Source organism: Leuresthes tenuis, unplaced genomic scaffold (assembly GCF_036924035.1).
Source record: "Leuresthes tenuis unplaced genomic scaffold, fLeuTen1.0.hap1 SCAF_1, whole genome shotgun sequence".
In the NCBI taxonomy this organism is placed as follows: domain Eukaryota; kingdom Metazoa; phylum Chordata; class Actinopteri; order Atheriniformes; family Atherinopsidae; genus Leuresthes; species Leuresthes tenuis.
The window spans coordinates 13,017,833-13,043,644 of record NW_027325355.1 but is presented as its reverse complement, the minus strand read 5'-3'; the positions used below and the strand labels follow the sequence as shown (position 1 = coordinate 13,043,644).

Sequence of the window (25,812 nt, the reverse complement as noted above, 5' to 3'; positions counted from 1 at the left end):
TTGGTATAAAAACTTGGTAGCTGGTGGTGTCTGTGGGAAGGAAGCAATTAATGGTCATTATACCGACCCCCCAGATTTTATTGAATTAAGTAGTTTATATAAGCCTCCTTCGCTCAGGTGTTTAATCATTGTATAACTTATTTAATCTTTTCCTGGGGCACTTTCCCTTGTTTTACATAACGCCCTTTGTAGTTCTCCAATAGTAAAAGGAACATCTAACTCACTATGTCCACTATTTTCCTTTCTCAGTGCCTGTATATTTCCAGCTTTAGTGGTTTCTCTTTCTCATTTGAATTATTTGGACTGTGTATATTGACAAATGCCTTAGCCGTCATTCCAGATTTTTCTTTGTTAGTTATTGCAACTTCTTTATCATTATTTAGCATGGGTTAGTTCCACTCTCTTCTGTCTTCTCTCATCTTCTTTATATTTCCCCAGAATTCTCCTATGCTTGTAGGGTTCCCGATTGTTTCACAGACGTTTCTCCAGTACATCCTCTTTTCATGACTTATTGTCCTTGTTACAACTGCCGGAACCTGTTTATACCGAATCAACGCTTGACAAGTTTAAATGCTTTGTTTCTATCTTTCACTCCCTCCTTACATGCATCATTCCACCATGGCATTACTTTTTATTGCCTTTACTTTTTGGGATATCATTTAATGCTGCTGTCATTATACCTTGCTTTATTTCCCCAGCTAGCTTTGTGAAAAACTCATTTGCCACCTGGGCTCTCTGTATACATTAAAACTGAAACATTTAACTTGCTCCAATTGGGGTAATGGTCACGGCCCTTTGTTATGCACTGTCCAGTCACACAATGGTGCTAAAGAGCTAAATCAAGAACAGCCACCTTCCTTGTATTTATGTTTATGCATATGGAAACACTTTTGTCCAAAGCAACTTACATATGAGGATATAACATTACAGCTAACACTAAGTTATATGGAGGGAAAACCACTAGTTAGGCTCTGTCAGGGGTGACAGGGATGACAGTGTAGAAATAGCCTGCAGGTATAGAGGGAAGTACAGAAATAGAAGTGCAGTAGTGGGGGTAGGGAAGTACAAGGTAAGTGCTAGGGTAGGTAGATGCTCTCTGAAGAGCTGAAGAGTTTCTTGAAGATAGACAGGGACGCCCCCTGTTCTGGTAGCGCTGGTAGGTCATTCCACCATCATGGAACAACACATGAAAAGAGTCTGGATTGTCTTGTGCATGTTGTAGGCACTGCTAGACGACAATCCTTTGAAGTGACCGAGTTGTGATGTAAGCCTTTGCGAGAGCATTCAAGTGGATTAGGGCCATTCCATTAAGCACTTTGTAGGCTAACATCAGTGACTTGAATTTGATGCGGGCGGCTAAAGGTACCCAGTAGAACTCAACAAAAAGAGGTGTGATGTGTGCTCTTTTAGGCAACTTGAGTGCAACTTCCATCATTCAGACACACTAAGCTCTTTTCATCAAGTAATATTGATGTTATCTACCAATTAATATCTGTTCTTTTATTCCTCCACAAGGTGTTGTGTCCATTAAAATCACCATTCCATTTTATGTTATCTTCATTCTACCCTTCAATTTCCTCAAGCTTGGTTAGCTCTAGTTTGTCCCATGGGTTATAATAGTGAACTATTGCCACTTCCTTCCGATCAGCCCACACTTTTACCACAATATATTCCTGCTCATATCCGAGGCCTAGTATATTGTATGCTTTACCTTGCTTTGCAAATGTAATACATCCTCCTCCTTCCCAATCTCCCGCCTCTCCTCACTGCTACGTACCCAAACAATACAAAGTCAAGATGTGGTTTTAGCCAAAATTCTTGTACACACATACACCACATCTGGCTTTTCCTTCCTATTCAGCACAAACTGTTTGAAATCTTGACCATTAGCTAACAGGCTTCTGGCATTCCGTTGAAGGATTAGCATCGTAATTATTATGAACCCATACATGTTGAGTCTTGGCTCGACTGCACTTGGAGTTCTTTATTTCTTTCTTCCCATTTCAGCCCTTTCATGACAAGGTGATGTTCTGCAGCTATGACAATCTAAATCCTTTCAGTTTTTGATTTGATCTCAACAGTAGCATTCATTACTCAAGCAATAAAGGTGACCATTTTCAGCTTTTCAGCTTCCCATGCTTCTTTCTTACTAATTAGCTCTTTTGCTGCTACCTGTTCTCTGACCTGCCCTCCATTCCTGCTGGCGTTTTCCCTTTTTAGTTGCTTCAGCATAAGAGACTTTATCCCTTGCTTTGACCTGCTGAACCTCCACCTCCTCCCTCCCCCCACCAATCAGCTCACATCCTGCATATGCTGCACTATGGGTTACCCCCACAGTTACAGTATTTGGGCTTTGCCCCCTCTTCACACTTTCCATACTCATGCTCCCCCTCCACATCGAGCACACCTTCTTTTCCCTTTGAACATTTTTTGCTACATGTCAAAATTTCTGACAGTTATAGCATCTTCTAGGCATTATTACAAATTCTCTTACTCCATACCTAATAAATCCAGAATATAATACCTTCTGCAACACATTTCCCTCAAATTCACCCAAGATGGTTTTTGATTATTTTTTCTCCACTCTTTTTGTCATTCTTTCCACAAACTTGTTCCTTACTGTAAGGCTTGTCAGAAGCTCAGACATGTCAAGACCAAGAGGGATAGCAGTTATCCGCCCCTTACATCCACTATTCCTCCGTTCACCAACCTTCACCACCCTGGCTACTTTAACCATTCCAATTTCTTCCACTTTTCAAGCTTTCTCCGCCTTCTTTTCTGAATTACATCCTATATACAGGTTTCCAACTCCCTGCACTTGAGCATATTTTACCTCTTCTATTTTAGCCCTGATGATTTTGGTTAAAGACTTTAATCAAGGATTAAGGATTAATCTTCTTTACACCCCCCTCTCTCTCAAATCTCATCATGATATTTAGCCCTTCTGCCCTCGGCTGTCTATCCTCCTCTCCTCCTTCACTATCTGTCCATTCAGAGCTATCCCTCATCTCCTTACCACTTCTTCCCTACCACCTCCTTCCACTAATTCTCCCCTGGTCCCACTGGACCTTCACTTCCCTCCATACAACTATTCCTCCGACATACCAGCAAGAGATCTACACACGCATTTTATTTTCAAAGGCATAAAATGTACTTACTCCTGGTGAATACTGGAGCTCCTGCAGATCAGCAGCAGGTGTGCTGGCAGGAGCAGTCCAGACTCTCCTCCTGGACTTCCTGGATACCAGCTCAGCCTGGCCTGGAACTCAGAACACAACCAAAACACCACAGCCAAGTGTAAACATGACACATCTCCCACTGCCTCAGGAAAGCAAAAAGCATTTTAGCAGACTCCTCACACTCCGGTCACAACCTGTCCCACCTGCTGCCATCAGGCAAGAGAGACAGAAGCTTCAAAAGACTATTAGATTGAAGGACAGGTTCTTTCGCAGCCATCAGGACATTAAACACCAAGCAGCAACTTGAATGCAATTATGTGCAATACATGTCTTAAAATGCAATATGCTGGATTACTGTTTTAATCTATTTTATTTATCATTTTTGCACTTTTTTTTTAACACCACATTGACGGCACCTAATTGTGTTGTACTTGTTACAATAACAATAAAGTATGTTATTTTTCTGATAGTTATACTACCACTTATACTATACTGTCACTACATCCACCATTGACAAAAGTAATAATGATGAAAATAATAATAATGATAAATTAAATTATAAAAAAAATGACTTCTGTATAATATCTTGTAAACAGAGGTCACATCATGGTTGAGGCTTGAATTTTAAAACCTCAGGGGTCATTACCATTCTAAATGCTTTAGAATATCATATATAATTTTGAATTTCCCCCACTGGGGGATGAATTAAGTATTTTTCTATTCTGTTCTATTCTTCTATAAGGATCTTGATCTATTAAAAGTTTTTTCAAAGAACACATTTCCCTCTGAAAAACTTTTCCCTCAGTAGCTTATCAATACATTGGTGTTGATCTATTCCTATATTTTATGAACACTGCTCTCAAATCTGCCTCTTTGCAAACACTTCTGCCAGTAAGGTGTAGCGGTAATTACTACCCAAAGAAAGGGATCTGTGCACGAGAGCGCAAATCTTGACAAAACACTTGGCCACAACAATTTTAGAATGTGAGCATATTTTCATCATTTAGCCTCATAGACCTGGATGTCTTTTTATCCCTGGGTAAGAAGATAATTCAACAAAATTCAACTTTTGAATGACAAAAACATGTTCTAATTTCAGATAATCGTGATTGTTGTGACAGGCTCTACTCTTTGCAGAAAAACATTGTATTATCCTTGGTCTAGTGTTATGGTGTTTGTTGTCCCCTCGTTCCTTTCCACTCAAACCCCACCTTGTCGCAGCATATGGCCACCTGAATCTGGTTCTGCCAGAGGTTTCTTATTGTTAAAAGGGAGTTTTTCTCTTTCCACAGTCGCCTCATGCATGCTCAGGATTGGAAAAGAATAAAGGTGTGCAGGCTAGGCTATTGAAAAAAGGATGTGCTGCAGCCGCTGACGTCAATGACGTCATCCCAGTAGACGAGTGTGTAGAAAGCCCTCTATAAGACCCCCCACAGCCGCCAATAACAACAACATTGCTATTATGAACTAACAGTGCAATAGTACACGTTCGTTCATTCATTCATTCGTCTTAAAGTATTGGTGAAATAAAGACAGATGCCTTATTTAGAGGCTGCATCGTCTAAGCCCCGTTCACTCCGTTATATGGATCTCGAGGAATCTAAATATCTTCCGAAGGACGCCGTCTTTCACCAAACTTTTCTCGGTGAGTAGATGAACGTATTTCATGCCGGAAATAAGGTCTAGGTTTAAAAACACCGGAGTTCCCCTTTAAAATGTCTGACTAAAACATGGAGTTTAAAGCATAATTAGAATTATGTAGAACAAAAGTTAAATATGATCAAAAGTTTGATTAAAAGGAATAAAGAAAATCAATAAAATAAAATAAAAGCCTGATTAAAAAGGTGAGTCTTGAGCCTCTTTTTAAAAACATCAACAGTCTCCGCGGCCCTGAGGTTCTCCGGCAGGCTGTTCCACAATCGGGGTCCATAATAACTAAAAGTCGTCTCCCCGTGTGTTTTCAATCGAACGCGTGGTATGGTCAAAAGGTCAGTGCCGGAAGACCTCAGGGTCCGCGAGGGTTGATATGATGAAAGTAAGTCAGGTAAATAAAAAGGCCCAAGACCGTTAAGACATCTAAAAACGAGTAAAATAACCTTTTACTTTCATTGGAAAGCAAAAAGGATAACACCTGTGTTGTGTTAATAGATTTTTATTGACATGTTACAATAAAGTGTACGGTCCTCTTCTACCATGCAGTACTCAGAGCTTGTTTGAGGGAAAGCACGTTAAGAGGAGACTGAAAGGAAACTCCACCGCTTGTGTGGGCTAATGTTAGGTCAATAGGTTGTTCTTTGGTGTGGCCCATTCTGTTCAGACTGCTAAACGAACGTGAACAAACGCATCTTGGACCACCTCTGAATGTGGCCTGAGCTTTCGATTCTGTTTTATTAGCCCCGATTAAAAAACAAAAGTCTTCTCAAAGATGCACCCTGGCCCTAAAGGGTGAAATATGAAATTATGGAAATAATGTGGGTGTCTAAAGTCACCCCCAACTCAAAAACTCAGAAAAAACACCGAACCCTCGCTTAGTTTTGATAATATCTCACACAAGGCGCCGTTAAGAATTGTCTGTGGAACTTACGTTACTCCCCATGATCGCCCTGCCTGCTTTTTTTTTTTTATTCCCCGACAGCCCACCCCACAACACTACTTCTCCCTGCACAGACGGCAGCGTGCCTCTTGGAATGCCGACGTCTGAATATTTTAGTTGCGCATCATCCAGACATCAACCCCCTTCCCCCCTTCCGTGAGTATATGGCCCAGAGACGCATCTATCATCATATCTAATAATAACATATCTTAGGCTAATGGGTGTTCATCGCATTTGAGACATTCGGCTTACTGTTATGAGACATAACAGTCCAATGTGGTATCAGTTTCTCCGATAGTGACGTGGCGCAACAGTGACCGAAGCGCTTTCCCATCAGAAACAACACTTAAGACTTCGAATGTGATTTCACAAATGAGAAAATTATATCTTCCCTTTCTCCTTCAACGACAAAACATGTTACTTCATCCATCAAGTGTTTTAAAGATGATTAAAAAGGTCTCTGATAATAAGATCGTAAAACTTTTAAACTCGCTATACGTGACCTAAAGTCATTGTCATCAAAGGAAGAAGTGGTCAATGAAACAGCCTGTGGCATTTGTTCACGCTGCATACAGTAAGTCATATGACAGTGATTAAGTCACCATTTTTTCAGCTAAGCATCATCATTCCAAAATATCCACTTATGCAGATGGGTATCTGGTTTTACGCTCGGCGTCTATGCCGGCGCGCAGCCAGCCGCCTCATAACAACTTACTATTTAGAGGTGGGGAATGCTCTGAACCTCCGCCCCACCCTCACATACACCTGCTCCCCTTCGTCTGTTCCCGAGTGACAGACTGTCGGGCCCACCTCTTCCTCCTTCATCTTCAGCTCAGCTGTTGTGTCAACGTCGCGCTCTGAACCGTTCACTGTTTGGTCAGGATTTGTCTTTAGCGCCCAGCCCGACTCTCTCCTGGTTGATTTTCACTGAACTGCTCGGTCAACTCCTCCCTTTTACAATTAAACTTTTTTCACACTTGCTCTGGTATCGATGGCGGAGGGTGTGCGCCCCAAGGATTATTGCGACGAGCCGGTGGAGGACGAGTTTGGGGAGATCATTAAGTGTCGATCTGGTAAGACGTCAAAGTTTCCCTAACCCCAGCCTGTGTGCCCGTGTGACTGAAAGATGGATGGATAGAGATAAAGTGGAGAGAGCGCAGAACTCTGCTGACCCGTGCGTCAGTAAATGTAATTGAAAAACGTTGCTACAACTGATGCCGATCTTGCTGCACACCAGCGACGGCCCAAGTCACCCAAAATAGTTTCACATCAGCAAGACGAGTACCGATGAGAGATCCAGTCAAAAGTACCTGTTTTTGTCCCCTTTTCTCTTTCTGTGCACATGATATCTTCATTCTAAGCCAAGGATCGTTGTAGATGGGAATAGGCACTGGTTAAAGTAAGATAAGCAGTGTGTGACTTTAATAATCAGTTTCCTATTCCTAAGTGGGTAGTCTTATGAGAGGAAGAAAGTACTGACCAAATCAGGGGCGCAGACACTGAGATAGAGCTATTATGCATTATACCATCCATTTTCTATACCTGGAATGGGATAAGAAAACACATTTAAAGGATCTATGAGACTTATGCCCCATGCAAGATAATTAACAATAAAGGCTTTAGATAAATCACACAGACAACAGGACCAAAACAAGTTTCACCCACTCATTATTTACTCTTTTATTTATTTATATATTTACGTTGAAAACTAATTTTCAAACCATTAAAGGGTAAAAGCCTAAGCTTTGTTATTTCATTTATGTTACAGTATCACTATTGTCATAGATTGCTGTAACTTATATACACTGTTTTCACACTTACCACTGCTTTCTTCTGCTTCAGTACTCTTTTTTTCTGCTCACTTAAGACTCATTTTGCATTAAGAATCAATTCTGAATTGAACCGTGACCCCAACAAGTCAAGTTGAGATCTTTAATACCTTTGAATAATTTAATTTTCTGGCCCGTTTCCTTCTATTTATCTGTTTGTGATGGTTGTATATTGTTTTTTGTAATGGAAATACAGTCATTTCTTTGCTTTCTTAACCATTTTGAAGGTGTGAGATGACTATAATAGGCTCTTTGTAATACTGATTTCTAAAATCTTGAAACTTTTCATCTGCTTAACCTCAGCTTCATTGATGTTGAGAGGGCAGGTATTATTCTGTATCTCCCTTTCCCCTTTAGGATCAGCTGTCAGCTTCTTGGTTTTGTTGACAGTGCTGCGAAATTGTCCATTTCCTTTCTGTTATGAAGTTTACAAATAGTTTTGTTTTCTATTCTTTTAGCTTTTAAGTTATATCGGTGAGGGTTCAGAAGGGCTTGGATGTAGGGATGGAGTGATTTTCGATCGGCGATCGAAGGGAGGATCGTGATCTTTTTTTCAAATGGCGATATTTAAGGCGATCTTGAATTAATTTAATACCGTAAGATGTTAGTAATAAGCCGATATTGTGGGCTGCCGAGATGAATTTGTGCTTAATCCGGCCGCAGCACCTGATCTCACAGCGGTGGTTGAACTCGTGCCCAAATAAATTTGTCATCTCCTTATCTTTCACAGGCACACATTTTTTGCATATTGTGCAAATAGGTGGCATTAGGTCTTTAGGCTCACTGTTGACATCCGGGAAAAACCTGAAATATGCCCAAATAACCGATTTAACATTCCTATTTGGCACTAAATTGCTGTCGGCCAGGTCAGCGCCAGGCGAGTTTTTTAGCTGACGTAACTGCGTCCGCCCTTTCAGGCGATTGTATCGCGTATCGGCCATCGACAGTGGCCACGATCCAATGATCTGAAGACAGGGCCGATTTCACATCCCTGCTTGGATGTTGTCTATGATGTGCTGCATAAGCACTTTGTCTGTGAAAATCTCACAAAGAAGTAGTCATTTTAAGTATACACTTTCTAAGTATAGTGATCATGGTGGTAGTGTTGCAGCAGGTGGGGACACTTTTGTATATGTTACACATTTTGATATTTACCTGAGCTGATAGGTACGTGTTTGTTCTGTTTGTTGTTTTTTTTTTGCAAGTAGGCTCTGAGGTTTTGCAAGTACTCATTCTTTTGCCAAGGTGGAAACTGACAGGGGCAGGTCCCCAGGAGGTAGGGCCGATGTGGCCTTTTTTCCCCCTGCGCTTAATGATTTTTTACTGATTATTTGACCCTTTTTATAGACTAGTAAAGGCTCAGACCTCAACCTGCCTTGGTACGTTTCGGGACAACACCACAATAACTTAAGCTTCAATGATTTATGAGACGACATGCCATGTAGCCACGCCTATGTCTAAAAGTGTTCTGGATGAAGGTGTTGTTTGAGTGATGTTTGACCATGACACTGAATCCATTGAATGATGTCCATTGAAACAGAAAGGGTATAATTTCCTGTTATATTTGACCTGGGATGGTCCGTTGAGCAGTAGAACACATCGATCGACAAGTTGACTGAGACAGACGAATGGTAGAGGAGTTATTTTGGGGACAGGTAATTTCACTTATTCTGTTTCTGAAAGAAGTGAATCTGTTTCCAATCTGTTTTTCTGTCTCTTTGTGTAAATAAGTGTCTTTTTGTGATGTGTCTTTTTAAATAAAGCTTTGATGAATAAATAAAGACCTTTCCACTACTTACACACTTTATTCTATCTCTGTCCTGCCCGCTCCCCCATGTTGTAGCTGGTGGGTCATCTCAGACTGGAAATAGCATTCAGCTGGCCTGATGTCGGCTGCTGAGTGGTGTCAGATAGCCTAGTTGGCAGGCTCATTGCCCCCAGTCTCTCTATATTCTCTTTCTATCTCGTCACTTTTCCAGCTCTTCATTCTCCTATTTGCTACTCTCAGTTTTTCCAAACCCCTTCTGTTTACAGTTTTGCTCCCTATCAGGAGTTTTTTCTTCCTTGTTTTTCCCCATAAACCATCTCTTCTTTTTTTTTTTCATCTCTTTTCATGTGCCCGCCCCCTTATTCCGCTGTGTCATATTTGACCACCCAAGTAGTTCCCTCTGTGTTATTGGACTTTCCGTCAGTAGCTAAAGGTAGCAGTCTATCTTTGTACTGTTGTCTCCACAGATAGTCAACATGCCGGTTGGAAAACTGTAATGTATCCCAAAAGAAAACTTGGAATTTTAAGATTTTATATATTTTGATTTTCACTTTGCTGGATGTATGCACATACAGTATATTCGCAGATTTCCAAAATTTAGCACAGCAAAATTGCATATAGATTTTTAGATGATTTTGCAGAATTTCAATCCATATGTTCTTATGTCCATTCTAATGTGAGATAGTTACACTTTTCCCTCTGTTCTCTAATTGTTCACCATGATTGGCAATTTGTAAAAATTTGTAAACTCAAGGTATACAAAAGTATGTGTTGGTTCTCTCCAGGTACTCTGGCTTCCACCCACCATCCAAAAACACGTATGTTAGGTTACTTGGTGTCTCTAAATTGACCCTAGGAGTGAGCGTGCATGGTTGTTTGTCTGTATGCAGCCCTGTGATGGACCTGTTGGGTGCACTCTGCCTTATTTCTCGCCCATTGACCACTGGGATAGCCCAGTGGTCAAACCTGAATTGGATTAAGCAGGTATAGGATGGATGGGATGGACGTAGAGAACCACTGTCTGGCACAAACAGCTGAATTACTCTGAATTACTAATATTAGAACATGAAACAGAGTTAGAGTAAACAGGAAGGCCAGTGTTGGCTGCAATAACAACATCCCATCATTTTGATTAGAAAAATTAGATTAAAGTCTAACTTGGTCATTAACTTCGAGTCTGGAATATGGTCAAGTGCAAGTTCAGTTCCCTATTATCATTCATCCAGTCCTACAGTAATCAAAAAGAAAGAAAAAAGGGAAGTTTTCTGCTTGATTATTGCAAAAACAATGAAAGTTTGATTAAGGAAGGCCAACCAAAGTACTTTAAGGAATTGTGTGTCACGACAAGTGTTACCATACAATTGTCTGTTTATTATATTTTCTGGTGCTTAAATTTCGAAACAACCATTTTTTTTCCCAACAGTTTATAATCTGCATGAAGTGCTTAGTTTGGAGTGCATGTTCTACATACCTATCGGATTAATATCTGTTAGGCAGTCTTCCTGCAACTGGAAAGAAATAAAAATTTGCTCTAATTCAATCAACTGGATTAGTATTTTACACACCAACGCATACAAAAACATTTGACAAAAATCTGAATTAACACCAAAATGTTGAACTAGCTGTTCACATACTGTACACTGAAAGTGATACACCTGTTTACGTAATGAGTTTGTGTGAAGTGTGAAGTCACAAACATATTGACTAACATTGCCTGACTACAAAAGCGTAGCGACTAAACCTTGGTGTTATATACTGATCTGCGAAGCAATTTTTCCTGTGAACATGCAGTTCGGCAGTTTGAAACTATACTCTGAAATTTAAAAAAAAACGAAAGGAGACTAGATTGTACTGCTGTGGCCTCCCTGTTAACTACTAAGAACAGAAACCGTATGGCAACCAATATGTTTAGAGACCATGACTGAAACAATTTGGAAGTCATAATTAAAGCCTGTCCCGAAGAAATGAATGTACAACAGAGCAAATGTTACGAGCACAATAAAAACTCCCCACTGTGCGCAAGTCTCCCTGCATTTAAGTGCTTTGCAGTCTTTCGTTGCAACATGTTAAAGTGGGGGAGGGAGGTTAGATTCCATCGGGAAGATTAGTATATTGGCTGATATCTTAGAAATGTTTTTAATACACTATAATATTCCTCTAGAGACAGTTTTCTCTTAATTGAGAAAGCTGTGAAGCCTTGAAGTGTGACACTATGCCAACCCCCTCAGTCCTTGCCATGCTTTTTGTGCAAGGCAAAAATACAAAGCAGTCATAGTAATCATCTTTATTAGTTTAATTTGGATTTATAATACTGTTGGATCAGTTTTACTCAAAATTGTTACAGTTACTTAATTAAAAATGCTCATACCTGAGTAGGGCTGGGTACCGAACTTCGGTTCTTTTAAGACACTGATCGAAATGCTTGAGTATCAAACATGCCTCGTCTTTCGGTGCCAAGTTTCGGTACCGAGAGATTAATCATGTGATCAAGAGCTGATCATGCTACCCTCGATTGGCTGTATTAACGTTACACTTTGCAACATGCAGGAAAATGCGGTTATGCCCACAGATGGGGTTCACGTGTATCTGTGTTGGGAACTGTAGTTTTGTGCTGTCGTCGAACCGGTTAAATAATGCCACCGAGGTCAAAAGCGTGGCTCCATTTCACCAAGATTGATGCCAATGGTGCGCGATGCAATATATGTCAAAAAGTCATCGCTGCTGAGGACAGCAACGCGACTAAACTAATTAATTATTTGACTGTGCACAAAATCAATTTAAGAGCAGAAAGTTGCTCGTGTTTGACTGCTAGAAGGTCAGACCGCAACCATCCTCCTGTCAGCATTCAAGTCAGCCTGTGGACGCCACAGAGCCCCGAGCGGCATAATTCAAAATCTCCACCATTGGACTCGGCTTCATCTAAGAGTACAGAGGACAGCGCAGTGTGTGACATTTTAACAGGTAAATTAACGTTCAGCAAAATCCGGTAGTAATCTTAATGTTACTGCAACTTCATACGTGCAGAAAGCAGACATGTTGACTCTTCTGAAAAGTATCCTCAGTATGTAGGATAGTATTAGACACCAACCTGTCACCTATTTGCAACTGTTTTGCGCTGGAAATTATTTGTTGTTCACTTTTTCTGTAAGAGAACTGCTTGGATTGGAAAAAGTCTGAGCTGAAAAATCAAACTGAAGATTTGTACTGTTATGTGGAATATAATTTCCTTTTTGTTAGAATTGATATAATAAAATTGGTATCGAAAAAAGTATCGTTCAGGAACCAGTATTGAAGTGAAGGTATCGGTATTGGTAGCGGTATGGAAATTTTTTTATCAATACCCAGCCCTATACCTGAGAGATATCTATAGTGGTCTAACTCGTGAAGCGTGTGCTGACCTGACCCCATTTGGTGCATTCTGTGCTCAAGTGCGCAGTGATTACAACCAAAGACTTTCAGTGTTTTCAGTTTCCTGTATCTCTGATGATCCTGAAAAAAAAAAATACAATGAAACTCAACTGATTTATTTTATCCAACCAAAAACTGTGTAAAGTGAAATCAAGAAATTACTACAAATTCTTGAATTCAGCCTATATTGATTTAAAAGTGCATGTACATGTTTTTATTGTGTGTCAGTTACTGGTTATTTGATGGATGATAATTACCCCAGTCCAACTTTTTACAGTGTGCATGCTACTGCAGCCATGTCTCTGTTTAATAATGCTGCATTTCCAATATTCCAACCCAATTGAATTTGTTCACCCTCGCATTTGGGGGTTAAATCAATTTGCTGACTACTTTCAGGCCCTTTTATTCAGAACCAGCTGAACCCCAAATCAGTTTAATAGCTTTTGTAGGAGCCATATTGGGTATTGAGTCAGGTCTCCCTGGGTAATCAGCGGTCATGGCTATAAAAGAAAGAAACCCTCCTTGTCTTGACAGGTGTTTCATTTGGATGGGGAAAACAGTTTTTGACCGCTGAAGCGATAGGTGGATACAACAGGTGTGGATGTTTTTATGTGTAACAGAAGGAAGAGGAAATAAATGGACAAAGTTTTCAAGTGGCAATCCCGACTCGTACTTTAATGACATCAAACAAGGTAGAAAATCAGCGTGTCAATATTACTCCGGTGCATCACCTCAGTGGCTTAAAGCTTTGGCTTGGCCTCTACAGCTTTGTTAGGTGAACTAGTTATGAAATGTGTATAAACTTAACACAAACAAGCTTATACACAGCAAGTGAGGTTGTGAATGTATAGAACTCTCGCGCATATAAAACTGTAGGTAACCATCACACAAAAGACATTTTTCCTGGAACTTTGGTTCAGTCAAGCTGCAGTCATGGTACCTGTGAACAAGTTATTAAACTTATAAAAGGATCAAGTAAAGAGAATGTTTGTTGTATGAAGGAATTATAGATATAAAGCAGGCCTTATCTAAAAGAAGAAATGAATCCGATTTTCCTTAGAGTGAAAGACTCAGACTCAGTAGACTATAAGATTGATTGATATTAACAACACATGCTTTTGCTGTCAAGTCAGTGGCGCTATGGTAATAATGATTATGAACAGAAGAGGGCACCAGAGACAGTTGCTGGCTTCCTATCTGTCCTCAGATGGGTGAGTTGCTGGCAATGAAGTGAGTGAATGAGTGTGTGAAAACAGATTCTCTTTATCCTACGAGATTTGATCTGGCTCCGTATTAAAAAAATGAAAGGCTGCGTGATGTGAATAGAGAGCAAGAGTGGGGACGGTGGGAGAAACAAGATCAAGCAAGATAAATATTGGAGAGGAAAAGTAGCTGTTTTCAAAGGGGAAAAAAGAATGGCGGTAAAACAAGATGACTGTTTGGTGAATGTCACGAATGCGCACACTCTTTCCCAGCTCGGGTGGAAAGGGAGGACTCACTGTATGATCTGACCCACATGGAGTTTCTGGGTCATAAGAGATCAGAAAAGAAATTGGAAGAGGCTGAGGGGAGGAAGACTTGTGAGGATCCCAGTGGAATGACTCTCTATTCATTTACACACACGCAAGAACACCCATCACCGGTCATACCAGTGATAGGGTGCACACAGAATGACAGAAAGAAACACTTTCACTTGAAAAAACAAAGAATAGTGCTTTTTCTTTTCAGACACTTTTCTTATGATCCTTTTCTAACGTCATGACAAATCGGAAAACAATAAGGGAGATAAGAGGATTCACAGAGATGGTTTTGAGTCTCGTCTAGAGCTTGCAAATGCCCTGAGTGATTTCTATCTGCGCTTTAATGATGAGTTTGAATGATCTGTTTAGCACTTTGAGCAATGCATGTCCTCAGCCAAATATTAATGTACCTCTCAGTCAGATCTATGTTTTTCAAATGTAACATTAGAAAGAGCCCTTGGCCTGATAGGCAAGCTTCTGAAAGTCTGTGCAGATAAATTATGCGACGTTTTTAGAGATATATTTAATTTGTCTCTTGCTCAGAATAAGGTCCCTAAGCTGTGGAAGGAATCTATTATTGTACCTGTACCTAAAACCAAATCCCTAATAGAGCTAAATTACTTTCGACCTGTGCCTTTCACCTCAATTGTAATGAAAGGTTTTGAGCGTTTAGTCAAGCAGGTACTTGCTCCTAATGTTTGGGGCCAGCTTGACCCATTGCAATTTGCACATCATGCCCACAGAGGAGTGGATGATGCCACTGTCACCTTTTTAAATGGTTTATATAAGCGTCTTGAGGGCACAAAAACTCATGCCAGACTTTTATTTGTGGATTTTTCTTCAGCTTTTAACACAATTCAACCCCACATCTTGGCTAGCAAACTCTTGTCCATCTTCAACCTTGATGTAGGGTTGGTGAGATGTAGGCTCCAAGCAGTCAGAGGAAATTGTGTCCTGTCTAATAAACGACTGTCATCATCAGGTACATTCTATACATTAATGATTGCAGGAGTGTCTATGAAAACCGACACCTCCTTAAGTTTGCAGACGATACAGTTTTAATTAGTCTGCTACAGGATGGAGAGGTTCATCATGGGCCAGTGGTGGATTACTTTGTGGAGTGGTGTGACAACCAACTTCCTCAAGTTAAACATCAGCTAAACCAAAGACATGGGCTGTGTCCGAAGTCACTCCCTAACTACTATATAGTGACCACGCCATTTTGTAGTGGTGTCCGAATGTTTAGTGATTATCAATGTTCACTATATAGTGGACTGAGTGTATCCCACAATTCACCGCGAAATGTAGCGAACATCCGATGGTCACTTACCGGAGCAAGATATCCCATCATGCAACGTTTCGCCTCTGCAACCGGTTGGGAGTGAGTAAAAAAGTTTTATTTTTTTCCGGTGAATTGCTCGTAGTTAGCCGTTGGATGACAGGCGCGTAACAAATTCATGAGTTGTGGATCAGTACAACAGTCACAAAGCCAGATTATTCCATTGTTTATTTTATTACACATTTCCAAACAAGGCAATTTAGATAAAAAATAAGTGTGAAATGAATGGCATATAATTAAACATTCCAGAAGGTTACACTGTGACTTGCTGTTACTAAAGAGAAAAAAATATGAAAATGTGCTTAAAGGGGAACTCCGGTATTTTTAAACCTAGACCTTATTTCTGGCATCAAATGAATGAATGAACGAATGTGTACTATAGCTCTGTTAGCTTATAGGTGCTGTTATGTGGCTACTTGTGGCTATAGGAGAGCTAATGAAAGGATTTCTACACAGACACCCTACTGGGACCACTTATGAATTCCCAATAAAGCAGCTCTCATTCTCATATTTTTCAGTTTTGTTGTGAAATAGCTTAACGTGCAGAGGTTCTGCCTAAACTGCAGTCCATTAAGACTATGTGTCAACTCGAGGACACTTTACACATTTCCAGACTGTTACCCCACTCTAATAAAAATGTAAAGACGTCTGGGCAGTGAATACAGCTGTACTTACCTGTACAAGGACCTACAAGTTAGACAGGACAGAATGTCTCAAACATAGCAGTAAATGGGTCTACATTATGAGATTAATTTTATTATAGCTATAGTTAGACTATGCTCTTTATTTGGGCGAGGACAATTATCCAAGGATATATGGCGGTGAATAAATCGTATCATTGGCACAAAACATGTCATACCCCGATACGATAGGTAGCGCTGTCCCCATTTCAACTAGTAGTAATAGAGCCACTTCCGGTTGACATCTTCACCACCACCAACAACAACAAACTCAGGCATTCGAGAAAGATGGCGAACGAAGAGCAAGATGAAGCTACGTCCCTCTACATTTCGTTTGTGATGAGCATGGTTATGGCACAAACGCGATGTACAATCGCGTTGTTTGTTTCTTTCTGACTGCGGCGACAACAACCATAGACATGTATATATGTCTATGACAACAGCAGTAATATCGTGTCCTTCGACTTCCGGGTCACGACCCCGGGAAAAAAATCTCGAGCATGCGCAGAAAGCAAAAACCAATTCCCAGTCCAATTCACCGTATACAAGTACGTTTAGTGCGATTATCAACCGAGTTATCTCGGGGTCTTAATCCGACTGCGAGGAACCCGATGCGGTCCAATTGTTAGTCAGACTAAGGTGTATACATGAACTTAAGAACTCAGTCTTATTCTAATTTATCCATTAATTCGATTCTTTACAGTGCCATGTAACCCCACTGAGTGTTGCAGTATTGGATATACTTTGGTTGATATCTTTATCTCCCTTGCATGCATGTATACTCGGAGTAGGATGACGATCCGATCAAACGGGCAGGTCAAACTCTCACCTTAGCTCAACTAATTTATCCTTCCATGCTTCCTACCATGCTGAATGTGTTACACTTCTTTCCATTCTCCCCGTTCTGCAGTTTATAGATCTCCAGTTGTCCTGATTCAGTTTCACATGGGTGCTTTTTAATCTGGCCCTTGCTCTGTACTATTTTCACTCCTCCCATGTTTGCTTACTCACTTTTTCTGCATCCCTCGGCATCTCCTCTGTTCTGATTTGCACTCTCTACTATTGCTGTCTGTCTCTTCATTGTCCTTTTTATTTTAATTTCCATTTTGATGATGCGTTCCTTGTTATTTGCTTACACCGTTGACACATTTTTGAACAAAACACATGCACACACACATAGAAGCAGGAAAATCATACTTCCGTCTCTGAATCTATTTCTTACTCCTTTCTGTCTCACTCTTTAAGAAAAGCTAAAAATCAAAATTTCATTTTGACTCGCTGAGATGTGGCTACAGAGCTGATTGAAAGTAAAGATGGAATGGGACAGACAATTTATAGAATACAGTTGAGGAAAATGGAGTGTGTGTGAGAGAAATTCTGATAAATGTTGTGGGATGACCAAAGAGCAGAGGGGGACCACATAGGCATGTAAAAGAAGTGCTGTTGAGCCGTGCAGTTCATTCAGTTTTCTGTGTTTCAATTTGGACACATTTGTTATCACATCTACATTTTGTACTATGTAAGAAAGACGATGGCATGTTGCATTGTCTCTTGAATAATAGATCTGTACCTATTCTCCCATGGAACACGAAACATTTCTGAATTTCTTGGCTCTGCCAAGTTACCTGAATCTTGAAAGAAGCTGTGATATTCTCTGCTGAGACTTTACAAAGGTCAGTCTTTCAGTTTAGTAAGAATTAACTGCGGATCAAGAGTGGGTGAAATGACAAGCCCCTTTCAAATATCAATACCGAGTTTTTTTTGGGCGCCTACACTTTTAAAAGCAGTGAAGTTTACAACACACTTCAAATCCTGCTCAAAATCCCTCCCAAAAAGATGGAATCTGCATCACTTAGATAGCCACAAATGATTTTAGGAATAAATGCAAGCACATGTTTAAAACTATTAGTCTCCTCCTCCATAGGTTGTCTCCAGGTTTTACACAACAATCTTTAAAGTTCTCATCAGGCTGATCACTATAAAAATGACCAAGCCCATCACTAAAAAAAAAAACAACGACGAAGGCACATGTTTTATTGACTCAGCAGAAATATGCTTGGATAACATAAATGCTTTGAGGTTTTTTGTTGGTTCTTGTTGGTTGTATGTAAAACCAAGCACTTAAAATAATAACTTGTTGAATAAACATGATAAAAACATTACAGAATTTTCCACAAATGATCTTGTTATTTTTCAGCATTAAGCTATGAAATAGGGCTGGGCACATTAACGTGTTATTTTTGTGTTAACTAATGTGTCGGGTTGCGGGGGGGGCTGGAGCCTATCCCAGCGGTCATCGGGCGAGAGGCGGGGTAACACTGGACAGGTCGCCAGTCTATCACAGGGTGCTTTGTTATATACAGAGTCAAATTAACCTTCAATTAGTGCATAATTTAAGTCAAACAGAATTACGTCAGCATAATTATGGGGGATGATGTATATATTTATCAATGATTGCTTCAAGGTAATTAAATATACAATTCATTTGTCAAGCAAACTTGATTCGAATAACAGTGGACTATTTTACGGAACTCCTGCGACAGGTCTGGATCGCTCGTAAATTCTGTTCGTACCTGACAGAAAACTTAAAATACAAAAATATTGGTGAATGCGCAAATTCTCTTAAATAACTCATACGCACAACTTAAGAATAAATCTGTTCGTACAAACGGTTCTTGCATGAGGCCCAATGTCTCCTAAAAGACAGGTATTGTAACAGTGTGTTCCAATTTTGTTTCATTCCAATGGAATTGCCAGGATTAATGAAGTGACTTGGGATTGATCTTTCAAATTCGATTAATTTTGATTCTCACAGTTTTACCATTGACCAACAAACAGCCACTGTCCTGACATCATATCCAGGTTTACCTATATGTTCAGGTAGCTTCTGAAATTCAGCGGCATTGATTGTGAATAAACAGCATTTACGATGTCTACACAGATAAAACATGAGTAGCTTCTATTAAAAAAAGCTAAACAAAAGCAACCAAGACTACTATTTCCATCGTTACTTGGTTCCAGTTATAAATTCAAATTTAGGAAATTTCCCCAAGCTTTCTCAAGAAGTGTTTTAAAGCAGCAAGAGCTGACCATTCTTTCCACGAGCAGCCCAGTGTGTATGTGTTGAAAAAAATCCAAGTACAATCCAAAATGCCAAGGGATCCATTTAAGAATAATAATCAAGACAAAAGCAAGAAAGGGCTGACAAGTAGATGAAAGAACAAGAGATGAGAGAGACAGAGAGACAAGGTGGGAGGGCTCGGAAGAGTGGGACAGGGCTCGGATTGCAGTTGATTCACATAACATCAAGGGTGGGTCTAATCATTTCTGAGGCTGTGTGTGTGAGTGTGTGTGCAGTCTATGCTATTGCTTTTCCAGCCTCAGTTAATTCCCTGACCTCAGAGGAGTGGTCGTTGGCTCGTATTCTGGCCTTGGTTCATAATTAGGAAAAAGATTTTCTCTAGAACATCCACTGCAACCTCCACACGTCAGAATTTCAAAAGGACTCATTTTCAACCTGAATAAATAAGACTAAGAGAAGTGACAGGAAGCCGGGACAATAGATAGCGCTTCCTCTTCTCTTTTATTACATCTACCGATGTAGTCTCTTTGTATTTATGAGAAATATTGGTTCAATTGCTTTTAAAGTTACACAGGACTATTTAGCATTTCTTTTGTTTTGCTCTTTGGTCCTCCAGAAAATTGTTTTACTGTCAGAAAAACAAATCTCTGACCCCTGCCTGTGCACAGCCATACACATGAATTCCTTGTTCTGTTAAAGTTGCTCCAAACTGTATAGTAAATTGAGTAAGCAGATAGGGTTATTAATAGATCATACTTGAAACTATTTCCAACCCCTGTTGGAAAACATGTTTTTTTCATACAGGTGTTTTGGAGAGTCCTTCAAAATCAGAGTGTTATCAGATGACCTGAAGTTTAATTTATCAAATCACTGAATGCTTAGCTCTGTGACTGTAATTGACGAGTTGAAGGTGATACGTGGAGGACAAATAGGGGCTAGATCACACACTGTGGAATAAATCAACGTGGCATTCGATGTGACTGTCCTGCTTCCAGGAGGAAATAAGTGTGTTTTGATGCGTCCGGGTGAGTTTTTTTTTTTTTTTTTTTTTTTTGCAAAGGCTTGAACTTGTGTGTCTTTCTTTGTAATTATGTTTGCATTTATAGAAGTGTGGTGTCATTTGAACGGCACTCATTAAGATAATGACTCCACCCTCTGCAGAACAACTCCCTGCAGGAAACATGGATTCATTTATCGCCGCTGGCAGCTCAATAGTTGAGATACCATAGCAACAGTAGCTGGGATACAATACCTTAGGCACTGAAGTCCTTTGCAACCCATGTGCCTCCCCAAAAAACTCATTGCAGCTGGAGTTGGTACATGGATACATGATTTGCTTCCTCTCCAAATCCTGTGAGTATTCTGAGAGGAATTCTGTGTTTTTGTGGGCCTCTGTGAGAGAAAGCATCACATTATGGCCCCCTCTATCTTCCCCAGTGTTTAGCTATTATATCTAACAAACCCAGTTTGATCTTCTTATGATAGAAAATTGCAGCTGAATATTTGCCTCTTGCAGCCGCTTTTTATATAGAGAATAACGGGTTGAGTCAGAAAGCTTGTCCAGCATCGGAGGAAATAGTGAAGCTGATAGAAAATGATGTGTTTTTGAGACGGTTCTTTTAGGAAGTCATTTTATCAATGGCAATGCTTACGGAAATTGTTTCTGAATTTGTTTGGCTCAGTTCCTTATCTTAGATTTGGCCAGAAGTGTGTGCTAAAAAGGATGTGCCCACTGAACTTGATAAATGTGAAGAGAGGAAGTGGCACTCAGCCAGTCATGTGAGATGACACAGATTTTTTATTTATAGAGTGTATAGGGTTTAAGCATGGGAAAAGAGTGCTGAAGACTGAGAGGAGACAAAGTTCTCGTAAAGTGGTGAGCAGAGAGGTGGGGAAAATCACAGTGTCCCCAAATATGAGACCCTAGTTTTTGAGACAAATGGGAAAGGAATATTTTGTCTTTCATGATTTCCATTTCTTTTGATTGTTGTTTATTTTTGGCTTCCATGACAAGGACACCATGAGTCATATTTGATGGCCTTCCCTAACTCCTTTCACACTGGAGTTTTACCCATGCTGGCTTGCCATTCTGTCAGCTTTGTCTGGTGTCCAACAAGCTAACCAGTCTGGGTAGGACTACTCCTTTAGCCTGATGGCTCCTTTTACCTCAGGTGTTCACCATGAAGTTCAGGAGTGGCCGCCACAAGTTCCAGCTACCTCATGGCCACAATTCCATACAGATCAGCATTTTTTCATACACAGGTGCCTTTAAACACGCACACACGAACAAACTTTGTCATGAAATTGCATTGACTTCCATTTATTGTGGACAGCCTGAGCTTATCCCTAACTTGAACCTGAACTCAATTCAAACCTGATGTTCAGCCTCATTAGAACTAGACTTTGCTCCCTATAAGGACTGCCGGTTCTAACGAGGTCGGTAAATATGTCCTGATGTGACTACAAAAACAGCGATGAAGGCACACACACATGCACACAAAGACAGGAGCTTACAGTTGTGTTCAAAATGATTCAACTCCTTAGTCACATACGTCCTTAGTACTTAGTACGACACCCTTTGGCAATAATAACGTCCTTCAGATGTTAAACATAGCTTGACACAAGTTTCTTCCAGCGAACTGCAGGTATCTGAGCCCATTCCTCATGGGCAAAGGCCTCCAGTTCATTGACTTTCTTGGGCTTGCATGCTGCACCTGCCTTTTTCAAGTCCCACCAGAGATTTTCTCAGGGATTTAAGTCAGGCGATTGCGATGGCCACTCCAGAATCTTCCAGCCCCTCGTCTGCAACCAAGCTCTGGTATATTTTGATCGAGATCGTTGTCCTGTTGGAAGGTCCAACGTCTCCCAAGCTTCAGTTTTGTCACTGACTGCATGACATTTACACCCAAGATCTCCTGGTAGTTAATTGAATTCATGATACCTTGCATACGCTGGTGATTCCCTGTATCTGAAGAAGCGAAACAGTCCCAGAGAATGCTTGACCCCCCCTGCCATGCTTCACAGTAGGCAAGGTGTTCTTTTCCTGATAGGCCTCGTTCTTCCTCCTCCAGACGTATCGTTGATCCATAAGCCCAAAGAGTTCCAGTTTTGTATCCCAAAAACTTGTGGTTTGTCCACGTGCTTTTTGGCAAACTGGAGTCGACTCTTCTCGTGCTTTGGAGTCAGCAGGGGGGTGCGCCTGGGAGTTCTGGGCTGGAACCTGAGTACCCCCCTCTGAAAGGTCCTGTCGCAGTTCCTCAGCTGTCACCCAGGGATTTTTCTCCACATTTCGCTTCAGCATCCTCTTTCTGCCGCGCCCAGGTAGCGTTTCTACTGTGCTTTTAGCTTTAAACTTACGAATTATGCTTCCAATTGTATCTCTTGAAATGTTAAATGTCTTAGCTATCTTTTTATATCCATATCCTTGCTTATGAAGATAAATTACCTCCTCTCTTGACTTATTTAACCATTCCCTGGACTTCACCATGTTGCAAAGACACCATTAACTGTCTAGAAGGAGCTGAGTATCGCAGTCCTTTTAATTCTGCTTAATTGTTGCCCGTTATGGTTCTGTTCACATCCACAGTTGTTTTCAACACCTGATTGAAACCTCTGTTCTTAGGAGTGGTAATCTTTAAGGGGTTGAATAATTTTATCAGTGAGGAAATCACAAAAAGGACATTTGTCAGTGTATTAGAAAAAGTATAGTTGTAATTTTATTTGCATTTAGCTCATTTACAAGTCCTTGTAAGATTTCATAATAAACTAGATTAAGAAAAATGTTTAATTTCTTAAAACCCTTTACCGTAATGGGGGTTGAATGATTTTGAACACAACTGTATGTGAAGACACACATTTCTAGACATACGCTGAACAAAGGAGTCTCCTTTATGGCACTGTTCCCAAACTGCGATGAAATTATTCTAATGACCCGCAAATGATTTTGCTTCTCCGTAGGGATGGCGAAGATGCACAAAACTGTGTCTTAAGGGAAAAGAGAAGTGTGCATTTTGAGCGTTAAAGCCAATTTACACAAATTAGTCCACTTCCTCTCTGTTAATCAGTGTTAAATAGTCATTTTTGTACACTGCTGTTCAATATTAACCACACTAAATGTTGTTTCACAATTGTTTGTCATTGCAGATTTTACATGCTATGCATTATATTTCTCCTTTCAAGCAGTTAATTACTGGTCATCGTGTTTTATATCTACAAAAGAGTTGAACGTGATTAAAAATCCAGCGGATGTATATTTGCATTCTTTGTGTTCGCGTGTATGTATATGTGCGCAAACCTGTATTTTATGTGTGTGCTTGTGCCAGCCAAAGCAAGCAACAGATTGTGGTGATTTTCAGCCAGCTGGTCCGGCTGCTACCCTATCTGTCAATGCTGCCAACTCGCACTCACACTGTCGTATACATGCGCACGCACATGCACACCCACCCACATTGTTGTGCTTACTTTCACACTCAGGGAGGTCATTGTCAAGTCAATCACAACTTCCTAGAGAGATCCCTCAGCCAATAAGCAAGCGGGTTCTGTGTCATTTCCTACACTGGGTGACTAATGGCCATGTTTAATGACGCTCGTGATCACTGTAAATAAAGGCATATGTTTGCTAGCTGAGGGTATGCCAGTTTGATGGTTTGTGTATCACATAGGCAGGCATACTCAGCTGTTGATGACGAACTGTGTTAGGTTTTGTTGCACCCTTGAAGGTTTGGCATCTGTTAGGTTGCAAAAATCGAGCAAGCACAGAATAGATCCCATACTGGAAATTAAATTCTGTTCAGATAATAATTTAGTACAGTCGAGAAAGAATGAAGACTAAATTTTCCAAAAGTTAAGAGCTTTAAAACATTTCAAGCTGATTTCTGAGCATTGCTGCACTCCTCATTAAGTATTTCATCATTCAGCCTGTACCAGAGTGGCACTGTATTGACAATTTAGTTAAACCTGCTTAAACCCTATATCTTTCACCTTCTTTTTTAGATAACAGAGACTGAAGTGTGGTAAGCATTCCATTTGTTGTAGTCTTACAGTACGTTTTTTTTTCTATTTCTTATCTCATTTAAATACTACTATATAAAAGAAAAAATTGGTAGTTTTTTGGTAGAGATCATGGTTTATGCTTCATGTTTTTTTTCTATCTAGTGAACCAACCCAAGTCGCAACCTGGCTTGTTCAAGATTTAAAGAGACTCTTTTCCAAAATTACTAAATTATACTTAATTACTTAGTTATAATTTACTATGTCTCAACTATCCCTCAAAATTTCCACATCCTAGCGTTGGACATCAATAAAAAGATTGACGATTGAGTTAACATTCAAGTAATGAAGGATACATTCTGCTTGGTGAGATTGGCAAAATAGCTCAACTGTAAATGTCAGAGTCAGAGAGACAGACAGAAAACTGTGACAAAAACAGTTGATAAGCAATGTCTGAATAACAGCTTCAACTCTTCTGGGCAAGCTTTCCACAAGGTTTAGGAGTGTGTTTATGTGAATTTTTGACCATTCTTGCAGAAGCGCATTTGTGAAATCAGACACTGATGTTGGATGTGAAGGCCTGGCTCACAGTCTCCACTCTAATTCATCCCAAAGGTGTTCTATCTGGTTGAGGTCAGGACTCTGTGCAGGCCAGTCAGGGTCTTCCACACCAAACTGACTCATCCATGTCTTTATGGACCTTGATTTGTGCACTGGTGCACAGTGATGTTGGAACAGGAAGGGGCCATCCCCAAACTGTTTCCACAAAGCTGGGAGCATGAAATTGTCCAAACTCTGTTGGTATGCTGAAGCATCAGAGTTCCTTTCACTGGAACTAAGGGGTCAAGCCCAGCTCCTGAAAAGCAACCCCACACCATAATCCCCCCTCCACCAAACTTTACACTTTGCACAATGCAGTCAGACAAGAACCCTTCCTCTGAGCAACCGCCAAACCCAGACTCGTCCATCAGATTGCCTGATGGAGAAGCGTGATTCGTTACTCCAGAGAATGCGTCTCCACTGCTCTAGAGTCCAGTGGCAGCGTGCTTTACACCACTGCATCAGATGCTTTGCTTTGCACTTGACTTAGATGCAGCTGCTCAGCCATAGAAGCCCATTCCATGAAGCTCTCTACACACTGTTCTTGAGTTAATCTGAAGGCCACATGAAGTTTGGAGGTCTGTAGGGACTGACTCTGCAGAAAGTTGGCAACCTCTGTGCACTATGCGCCTCAGCATCCGCTGACCCCACTCTCTCATTTTACGTTGTTTACCACTTAATGGCTGACTTATTGCACAGGTGGCATCCTATAACGGTACCACGCTGGAATCCACTGAGCTCCTGAGAGTCACCCATTCTTTCACAAATGTTTGTAGAAGCAGTCTGCATGCCTAGGTGCTTGAATTTAAACATTTGTGGCCATGG

The 25,812-nt window shown here is 40.5% G+C and overlaps 1 protein-coding gene across 1 annotated transcript in view; it reads left to right on the top strand.

The window, feature by feature from the left end:
- The first annotated feature begins 6,758 nt into the window (after positions 1 to 6,758).
- Positions 6,759 to 25,812, top strand: part of dmd (dystrophin) — a 226,826-nt gene continuing 207,772 nt past the window's right edge. Inside the window, exon 1 of the mRNA XM_072368727.1 lies at positions 6,759 to 6,845. Coding sequence (XP_072224828.1) covers positions 6,764 to 6,845 — 82 coding nt within the window. The 5' untranslated portion in view covers positions 6,759 to 6,763. The remainder of the gene's footprint in view (positions 6,846 to 25,812) is intronic.